Source organism: Gasterosteus aculeatus, chromosome 4, assembly GCF_964276395.1.
Source record: "Gasterosteus aculeatus chromosome 4, fGasAcu3.hap1.1, whole genome shotgun sequence".
Taxonomy (NCBI): domain Eukaryota; kingdom Metazoa; phylum Chordata; class Actinopteri; order Perciformes; family Gasterosteidae; genus Gasterosteus; species Gasterosteus aculeatus.
Genome location: NC_135691.1, coordinates 17836007 through 17845862, shown reverse-complemented (window position 1 = coordinate 17845862; position 9856 = coordinate 17836007). Strand labels below are relative to the sequence as shown.

Genomic DNA, 9856 nt, shown 5'->3' with positions numbered 1-9856 from the left:
GTCCCGGGGTGGAGTTAGAGCCGCCAGCCTGTGCCAAAGGGCCGAGGCGACCAGGTTGTTGACAACAAGGACCCTCCCCCTGTAGGACAGCCGAGGCAGCAGCCACCTCCACCTCGACAGTCTAGCGCGCACTCTGTCCAAAGCCCCTTCCCAGTTCTGTTTCTGAAACTCCTCAGTTCCTAGAAAAACACCCAAAACCTTTAACCCCTGCCTACCCCATCTGAGGTTGCCCGGTAGTTTTGGTGCTTCTCCATTGGCCCATTGACCAACCTGCAAGGCCTCACTCTTCCCCCAGTTCACTTTGGCTGAAGAAGCCCTCTCGTAAGTGTTAATACAGCTGCTTAGGAGCAGGACATCCCTCTGATCCTTCACAAACACGTTTACGTCATCAGCATATGCTGACACCATCAGGGGGGGGCGCTGAGGCAGTCCAGGCAACACGACTCCAGACAGACGGGATCTTAAAGTGTTGAGGAGTGGTTCAATGGCTATGGAGTACAGCTGCCCAGAGATGGGACATCCCTGTCTGATGCCTCTCTCGACCTGAACTGGACCGCTCAGCGCGCCCCCCGCCTTCACCAGACAAGTGGCTTTTTTGTACATCGCACCCAACAGTGACATAAACCCTTCACCAAAACCAAAAGCTCTTAAAGTGGAAAAAAGAAAATCATGGTCCACCCTGTCAAAGGCCTTCTCCTGATCTAGGGCAATGACACCAAAATCAATATTACACAGTTTACCAATGTCCAACAGGTCCCTCATAAGAAATATATTGTCCATTATGGATCTGTCTGGCACGCAGTAGGACTGGTCTCTGTGAATAATACAGGCGAGACATTTTTTAAGCCGGTTGGCGAGCACCTTAGAGAAAAGTTTGTAGTCTGTGCACAACAACGCCACCGGTCTCCAGTTCTTTAACAAGGACAGATCTCCCTTCTTAGGTAGCAGGGAGAGTACTGCGTTTCGGCACGATGTTGGTAGCAGGCCCGTCTGCGAGCTCTCCTGCAGCACCTGCCACAGGTCGGCTCCCAAACAGTCCCAGAAGTGTTTATAAAAGTCTGCAGGCAGTCCGTCGAGTCCAGGGGCCTTACCAGCAGCCATCTGACCCGCCGCAACAGTCAGCTCCGCCAGGGAGATGTCAGCATCTAGGAAGGCCTTGTCTTCTGGGCCCAACTGTGGGAGACCTTGAAGCAGTTCTGCAGCACTCTCGCAGTGGTCGGCCTCTTTCCTGTAGAGGGCGCTGTAGAAGGCGACGGCGTGCTGCCTCATCTCAGTCGGATCAGCTGTCATCTTGCCGTCAGGGAGGCGGAGACACACCATTTGTTTGGCCCGAGAGACAGACCGCTCCAGGTTAAAGAAAAAGGATGTAGGAGCATCCATGTCCCTCACACTTATAAACCTTGATCTGACTAGAGCACCTTTAGCCTGTTCCTTTAGGAAGGACCCCAGTCTGTCTTTTTTCTGCTGAAGCTTGTGGGCATCTGTGCTAGTGTGGGGGAAAAAGCTGTGCTCCATGTCCCTGATCTCCTTCTCTAAACACTCAGTGACTTTCTTGACTTTGTAGGAGGAGCCGCTAGTGTACTGCTGCACAAAGACTCGAATGTGGGCCTTTCCCACATCCCACCACAGACTAAGTGACTGAAATTCGCTCTTCCTCTTCCCCCAGATCCCCCAGAAAATCTTAAATTTCTCACAGAAGTCCCTGTCCTGCAACAGCTTCACATTAAAGTGCCAGTAGGAGTTGGATTTTTTGGTTGGTGAGATATGGAAGTCTAGGGTGACCAGGTGATGGTCTGTGAAACCCACTGGGAGAATGTGGCAGTTTAATAGGCGATTACCATAACTGGAGGACACGTAAACCATGTCCAGCCTGGCTGCTCTGATGTTCCCCTCCAACATTTTCACCCACGTGTACTGCCTCGCCCGAGGATGTTTGACCCTCCATGCATCCTCCACACCTGCCTCAGCAATCACCCGGGACAGAGTGGCAGATGACTGATGGTGAGGCTCCTCCCCTGTCCTGTCTAAAAAAAAGTTAACAGTACAGTTCCAGTCTCCCCCCATCACTATACACTCGTCTTGGTCGTAGTGCAGCAGGGCATCCCTTAATTTGAGGAAGAGGTCTGTTCTAAGAGGGCCTTGATTCGGGGCATATATGTTAATGAACACAAAAATGATGCCAGCTATGGATGCTTTGACCACTAGTGCCCTGCCCGCCTCCACTTCTGTAGAGGAGAGGATGCTAACGTCCAGCCCAGGTGAGAAGAGGACGGCCACACCTGCAGACAGGTTGGTCCCATGAGACAGGACATACAGCCCCCCCCACCACAGACCCCAGTCCACCTCGTTGTGAGGGTCGCTGTGGGTCTCCTGCAGAAAGACAATGTCTAACCTCTTTTGTTTGATTATTTCTGCAGTGACCGCTCTCTTCTGGCGCTCCCTCCCACCATTTATGTTTAAAGAGCCCAAAATCACCTTGTGCATTAGAAAGAGAAAAGAAGCAGTGACGCAGACAAAAACAGGAAACTGTAACACAAAAAAGGAGTGCAGCACATTCATCCCAAAATAAATCACTGGTCCTCAGCCTCTTGGAACCCTTCACTCCGTCTCTCTCCATTATCTTCCTGAGAATAGTTACATGCTTCTTCAGTCTGAAGCGCTTTTTCTTATCCAGAGAGTTATCATCATAAACTTTCTGCAAAAGCACAGCAGTTCTGATGAATTTAGCACCGTCTGGGAAATAATCTAAAACCTTGATGGACTTCCCAAACGTGTCATCCAGGAAGCTGTTTATCTCTTCCAAAGAGTACACGTCTCCATCTGCAGACATGGAGCCCGAGTCAGAGAGGTTATCTGATTCACTGTCGCAGTCCATCGCCTCCTCCTCTTTCTCGGGCGGTGCCCCTCCACCCATTCCACCTGGGGGGTCAGCGCTGCTGCCTACTTCACCTGCTCTGTTACAGTGTGCAACACCTTCAGTCTCTGCCCCCTCTTCCCCCACACAGTTCTTTTCCTCAGCCTTTTTCCCATCATCCTTTTTTCCTTCTCTCTGCTCCCACCTATTGTTTGTTTTCTGAGACTCTTCCTTTCCCTCCTCACTGGTCTTGTCCTCAGCCCCAAGTCTCATCTCCACTCCTGTCCTGTCATCTTCACTCGTTGTTTTGGCCTCTCGATTCTCATCCTCTTCTGCTCCTCTGCCTTCCTCTCTGCACTTTGTGCTTATTCCCTCTGCCACACCTCTCTCCTCCTCCCCTGTCCTTTCCACTTCAACGTTCAACTCCTCTGCTCTTGTATTTTCTATCTCCCTTTCCCCGTTTTTCACTCCCTCCCTAACTTCCGTCCTGTCTTCCGCTCCTGTTTCCTCTGCTCCTTCCTTCTCCTCCACCCCCCTCCTTTCTGCTGTATTAATACCGGTAGTTGGGCTCTGATCCCTCTCATGTGAGCCCACCTGTCTGCCGTGACTCACCTCCACTCCTGTCTCAGCCGGCATCGCCTCCCGCTGGCTCGTCATCCATCGGCGCCCCGGCGTCACCGAGCCCTTCTGCCGGTGCGGGCTCCGATTCTGCGCGCTCTTCGGCGGGCTTGTGAGGACAAGCGTCACGCTTGTGCCCCATTCCCCCGCACAGAAAACACTTAATGCTACCCGTATTTGCGTAGATCATATAGTGACCCTCGCCGTGCTTCACTCTGAAGGACACCTCTAGCGTCTGTGAAGGACATGTGAGGAACATGGACACTTGTCTCCTGAAGGATTGGACATGTTTAAGTTTATCGCTCTTGCAGCCCAGTCCCACGGACCGGAAACCACTCGCAAGTTTTCCGAAGCGCAGTAGCTCGCGCTCCAGCACCTGGTTGGGTATGAAGGGGGGGACACCTGACAAGGTAACCCGCGTAGAGGGCACCGCGAGCGGTGACACCTGCAGGTACACCCCGTCTACGGTTACGCCGCTTGCCACTAGCTCCGCCACCAGCCGCTCCTCCTTCAGGAACACCAGCAACCCCCGGTTCATGCGGGAGGCGTGGGACAGGTTAGCGTGCCCCACGCACTCCCCGATGGCCAGCAAGACAGCTTCTACCGGGACGCCGGGGTCGGGCTGGACCCGAACCCCATGCCTCAGAGACGGCGTCTCGGAGGACGCCATTCCCGACACGAGGCACGGTCCTCCGTCCCCTAATCACCACCAAAACCCCAGAACCACTACAGACTACCGTTACTCACTCACCCTGTGAAAAAAGAGGAACAGTAGAAAGACAGTCCTAGAAAAGTCACCAAACTCTCCACCAAACTCACCAGCTCACCACACACCCAACCGCCATAGAGAGAGAGAGAGAGAGAGAGAGAGAGAGAGAGAGTGTTAAAAGGTAGTCCCAGAGCGTGGGCTCTTTGGGTTAGTGTGTATGTTACGTTTGTTTTGTATACTGTTTGTTATTTGAGTTAAATATTTTTCTTCCTGTGTTGCAGGGGGGAAACGGGGATATTGTTAGGGAAGAGACCCATGGGTATACACCACCCGTAGCTGACTGCCTGTCTAGATACACTAGGCAAGACCTGGGCGGACCACTCCCTGTACTTTTGGTTAGCGGGCCTCATCCGTGCCCGAGGTAGAGTAAAGGGGGGGGGGGATTAGGTCAGTTAGGGAAGTGTTCACCCTTTTTGCTTGTTTCTTTGCTTTGGTCTCGCCCAGCCCCTTTTCCCCTGAACATTTGTTTTTCCTTTTAAGGAGAGAATAAACCTCCTATTTTGTTTACACCGTTTGCCTGTGCCAGTAGTCGTCACTCACACCACGACCCCATACCTCTGGTCGCCGCGTTCATTAGGGCTCATGTTTGCGGGGGTTGCGCTCCCTTACGCCTAGACTAAGGGAGACGTAACAAGTGGGGGCTCGTCCGGGATCTGAATCTCCCGACTTCCCTGTGAGCACGAGGTCCTGGTGGGTGCTGGTGCGAAGGTGTGGTGTTGTAGTGTGATTTCAGCAACAAGTAGTTTGGTTTGTAGTAGTGGTGGTGGCGTGTGTACCTACTAGCATGGCTGCTCCAGCACTGGCTGTTTTTCTAGCAGCTCCATCCCTTGACCAGCTGGGAGGGATGCGCAGGTCAGAGTTATTCGCCGTCGCCGATCATTATAAAATCTCCGTCCCAAGGCAGAGATGTTAGAGTTAATAAAAAAAGGGTTGGTTCACCAGGGGGTTTGTGAGGGGATGGACGAGGGCAGTGAGGCCTCAGGTGAAAAGTCTGGGGATGAAAAGACTGTGGGTGCACTGCTGGGCTCGAGTACCGACTGGCTCGCCTAGAGATGGAACGAGAGGAGAGGGAAAAGGACAGACAATTTGAACTTAGAAAGAAAGAAATAGATGCAGAGAAAGAGGTGCGAATCAGGCAGCTCGAGTTAGAGGCGGATGTTCGGGTTCCGTTAGCTCCCAACCTCGGTCGGTTTGAGGTGAGCAAGAATATTGCGGTAGTGCTGAAGTAGATTCATACTTTTCAGCATTTGAGCGTGTGGCTACGGCGTTGCACTGGCCACGGGAGGTTTGGTCCATCCTCCTGCAGTGCAAACTGTCTGGCAGAGCCCAGGAGGTTGTGGCGTCTCTCTCTCTAGAAGAGAGTGGGGATTACGAAATAGTTAAAGCAACTGTGTTAAGGGCCTACGAGTTGGTTCCAGAGGCATATAGACAACGTTTTAGGAACCACAAAAAGCCTCAGACCCGCACTTTTGTAGAGTTCGCCAGGGATAAAGAGACACTATTCGATCGCTGGTGTGCGGCTAGCAAGGTCAAGACGTTTGCTGAGATAAGGGAGCTGGTCCTTTTAGAAGATTTTAAAAACCATCTACCTGACAGAATTGTTGTGCATTTAAACGAACAGAAAGTGCCGACATTGTCTCGAGCCGCTGTGTTAGCGGATGAGTACGCTTTGACCCACAAAATGTTTACGGCACCGCGACAAGAGGCTCGACCTCCAACAACGCCTACAACAACATCTCATACCAGCCGTGTTTCTCTGGGTGAGACCAGATCTGCACAGGAGACACGTGAGTGTTTTTATTGTCATCGTCCCGGTCACCTCATAGCGGTGTGTCCGGTTCTGAGAAACAAGAAAGCTCCGTCACCGGTGCGATCGAAAAGCATAAACTTAATACATTCCATGTCTCAGACAAACAGCAATAATACAAACAAGGGTGGGGAGAAGCCAGATCAGGCGTATGCTCCGTTTGTGTCAGGTGGGAATGTGTCCCTTACAGGGGAACCAGTTGGCCAAATGAGCGTCACCATACTGCGTGACACGGGGGCAGCGCAGTCTTTAGTACTAGCAGACAGCCTGCCCTGGTCCCATGGGTCATACTGTGGGTCAAACGTCCTTCTACAAGGACTCGGAGCAACCCCCATGTCTGTACCACTGCATTGGGTCTGGTTAAAGTCCAAACTAGTGTCGGGACGTTTTCGTGTTGGCGTGGTACCAACTCTGCCGGTGGAGGCAGTCACATTTCTGCTTGGGAATGACATTGCCGGTGGCCATGTAACACCCATGTTAGAGGTGGTGGACACACCTACCCTGGAACCTACGGACGACATTTTAGTACAGGCTTACCCTCATGTGTTCCCAGCTTGTGTGCTTACACGGGCCCAGTCCCGTAGGTTGGGAGACGAGGTGGACCTGTCAGACTCGATTCTTGAGCGTGTGAACGTGGAGCCAGCCCAGTCCAGTATTTCCACTTCAATGAAAACTGCAATAGGTAAGAGTGGAAGTGAATTCCAATTACACAATATATTGTCATCGATAGGCTCAGAAGGAAGACGTTAGTCTGAAGAAATGTTTTGAGTAGTGATTTCTGAGGAAGCAAACACAAAAGAGGTGTCTTACTTCATGGAGGCTGGCGTTCTTATGCGCAGGTGGGCAGCGCAGGGTAACGTTCGGGGTTTAGGGGTTGTCAAGCAGGTGGTCGTCCCTAAACCATTCAGACAGCAAGTGTTATCCCTAGCACATGACCCTGCTTGGGCTGGGCACCTAGGAATAACAAAGACTTATGACAGAGTCCTTCGCCACTTTTTCTGGCCAGGTCTAAAGTCAGATGTTGTGGATTTTTGTAATACCTGTCATGAATGCCAACTAACAGGAAAAGCGAACCAGGTCATCCCTCGGGCGCCTCTGCACCCGATTCCTGTGCTGGGAGAACCGTTCGAACGGGTAATCGTGGATTGTGTGGGTCCTTTACCAAGAACGCGGAGTGGTAACCAATACCTTTTAACAGTGATGTGTAGTGCTACTCGGTATCCGGAGGCTATTCCCCTCCGTACCATCACAGCCAAGACTGTAGTTAAGGCCCTGATCAAGTTTTTCTCTACATTTGGCTTACCGAAAGTACTTCAGTCAGATCAAGGTTCAAATTTTATGTCAAAACTGTTTGTAACCTCTCTAAAAGAATTGGGTATTACTCACCAGGTCTCGAGTGCGTATCATCCGGAAAGCCAGGGAGCACTCGAGCGGTGGCACCAGACCCTCAAATCGATGCTCCGAAAATACTGTATGGATAATCCAAACTGGGATGAGGGAGTGCCATTTGTGTTGTTTGCTAGTAGGGAAACAGTGCAAGAGTCGTTAGGTTTTAGCCCTGCTGATTTAGTGTTCGGACATACACTAAGAGGACCGTTGAAGGTTCTGAAGGAAAACGTTTTGTCCCCCACGTCTGTCAGTGCCCCTAAGAATGTGATGGACTTCGTTAGCCAGATGAGGGAGAGGCTACATGCAGCCTGCGCAGTAGCTAAAGAGTCCCTCTCGACTGCACAGAAGCGTATGAAAATGCGTTATGATAAGGGGACGGTTGAGCGTTCGTTTGTGCCGGGAGAGCTAGTTCTAGCATTGTTGCCCGTTCCAGGGTCGTCTCTCTCAGCCCGTTTCTCAGGTCCATATGTGATTGATAGTAAGCTCAGCGATACTAACTATGTAATAAAGACCCCAGACCGTAGGCGTTCGTTACGGACATGTCACATTAACATGTTGAAAGCATACCGTACACGAGGTCCTTCTAACACTCTCTCCACTAAGCCCATCCAGCCCGCTGTCTCTTCAGTGGCCACTGTTGCGCTGCAGGCGGGGGCGTACCTGGAGGATGACCCGGAGGACGGTCTGGAGTTAAGACATGCAGTGAAACCGGGTGAATGTATGGGTAATACAGAAATGTTGGGAAAGTTGCCATCCCTTTTGAAACATTTGGAATGTGAGCAGTCTCAAGAGCTTGTGTCCTTGATTAACTCCTACCTCACCTTGTTTCATGACGTACCTGGATGTACCACGGTTTTGACACACGATGTTGATGTAGGAAACGCGACCCCCATCCGTCAACACCCGTACCGGGTAAATGCGTTTAAGAGGGAGAAGATGAAAGGTGAGATTGAGTACTTGTTAAAAAACAACATGGCCAAAGCCAGTAACAGTGCTTGGAGTTCACCTTGTATCCTAGTCCCAAAACCAGACGGCACATCCCGGTTGTGCACAGACTATCGGCGAGTTAATGGTGTTACTGCACCAGACTCTTATCCGTTACCTTGAATAGAAGATTGCATCGACAGCATCGGCTCCGCGGTGTTTGTCACGAAGTTAGACCTGTTGAAAGGGTATTGGCAAGTGCCTCTAACCCCTCGTGCCTCGGAGATTTCTGCGTTTGTGACCCCTGACAATTTCGTGCAATATACCGTAATGCCTTTTGGCATGTGCAATGCCCCCGCTACGTTCCAACGCCTAGTAAATACTGTGTTTGCCGATGTTCCTAACTGTACCGCATATATCGACGACGTCGTAATATATTCGTCAACTTGGGCCGACCATATCGCTACGCTAGACATGGTGTTTGAACGTTTAGAAAAAGCATCCTTGACGTTAAACCTGGCAAAGTGCGAGTTCGGAAAAGCTACAGTTACATACCTTGGAAAACAGGTGGGACATGGGCAGGTTCGGTTGTTAGCTAGCAAGGTGGAAGCCATAGCTAGTTTCCCTGCCCCTGTTACGCGCCGTGAGTTTCGCCGTTTCCTAGGTATGGTGGGTTATTACCGTACGTTTTGCAAAAACTTTTCGACGGTGGTAGCCCCCCTGTCTTCACTTTTGTCACCCAAGGTTCCGTTTAAGTGGTCTCCGGAATGTGAGCATTCGTTCAATTCCGCGAAGCTACTCCTGTGTACTGCCCCGGTGCTTGCAGCCCCTGATTTTGGCAAACCTTTTAAAATGGAGGTTGACGCTAGCGCCGTGGGCGCAGGCGCCGTCCTCTTACAGGAGGACGGTGAAGGGATCGATAGACCCGTTTGTTTCTTTTCAAAAAAATTCAGTGACTGTCAGACAAGGTACTCCACCATCGAGCAGGAGACATTGGCTTTGTTATTAGCCCTTCAATTTTTCGAAGTGTACGTCGGATCTAGTGTTGTCCCTGTGGTGGTGTTTACTGACCACAATCCGCTAATTTTTCTCCACAGGATGTACAATCAGAACCGCCGGCTCATGAGGTGGGTGCTAATTGTGCAGAGTTACAACTTGTGCATCAAATATACACACACGACGGGGAATGTTGTGTACAACCAGTTCGGTATATGATTCTTTGGGATTTCTGTCGCCGGTCACTCTATCTGCTACAACAGGAGCTCTACAGAAGAAATTGTGGATGGGATGATGCTAGCACCAGACATCTTGCAGTAATGGGAAATGTGGTTACATGAGGTCAAGCTGTTGTCATCCTTCAAAGCTCAAAAGCTGTTTGAAGCTGGAAAACTTTGGTGACCCCATATATAGCCAACTGCATCACTTTGCAGATGCCTGCAAATATGGCTATGGTACTGTAAGTTACATCAGGCTGAAGAACTCGAGAGGTGAGGAT

General features: G+C 51.0%; 1 protein-coding gene across 12 annotated transcripts; it reads right to left on the bottom strand.

Moving 5' to 3' along the window:
* Positions 1-6585: 6585 nt before the first annotated feature.
* LOC120818523 (uncharacterized) lies at positions 6586-9523 on the bottom strand. 12 transcript variants are annotated; one of them, XM_078102114.1, is made up of 7 exons: positions 8917-9523; positions 8259-8275; positions 8005-8121; positions 7435-7567; positions 7089-7161; positions 6859-7002; positions 6586-6721 (listed from the first exon to the last, which is right to left on the bottom strand). In XM_078102114.1, the coding sequence occupies exons 1-5, from the start codon at positions 8935-8937 to the stop codon at positions 7105-7107; spliced, it is 345 nt and encodes a 114-aa protein (XP_077958240.1). In that variant the 5' UTR covers positions 8938-9523; the 3' UTR covers positions 6586-6721; positions 6859-7002; positions 7089-7104. The 12 variants fall into 12 exon arrangements, 7 of the variants coding, with proteins under 7 accessions (XP_077958240.1, XP_077958244.1, XP_077958238.1 ...); XM_078102118.1 differs by having other exon boundaries at positions 8005-8097; XM_078102112.1 differs by lacking the exon at positions 8259-8275.
* Positions 9524-9856: the final 333 nt, after the last annotated feature.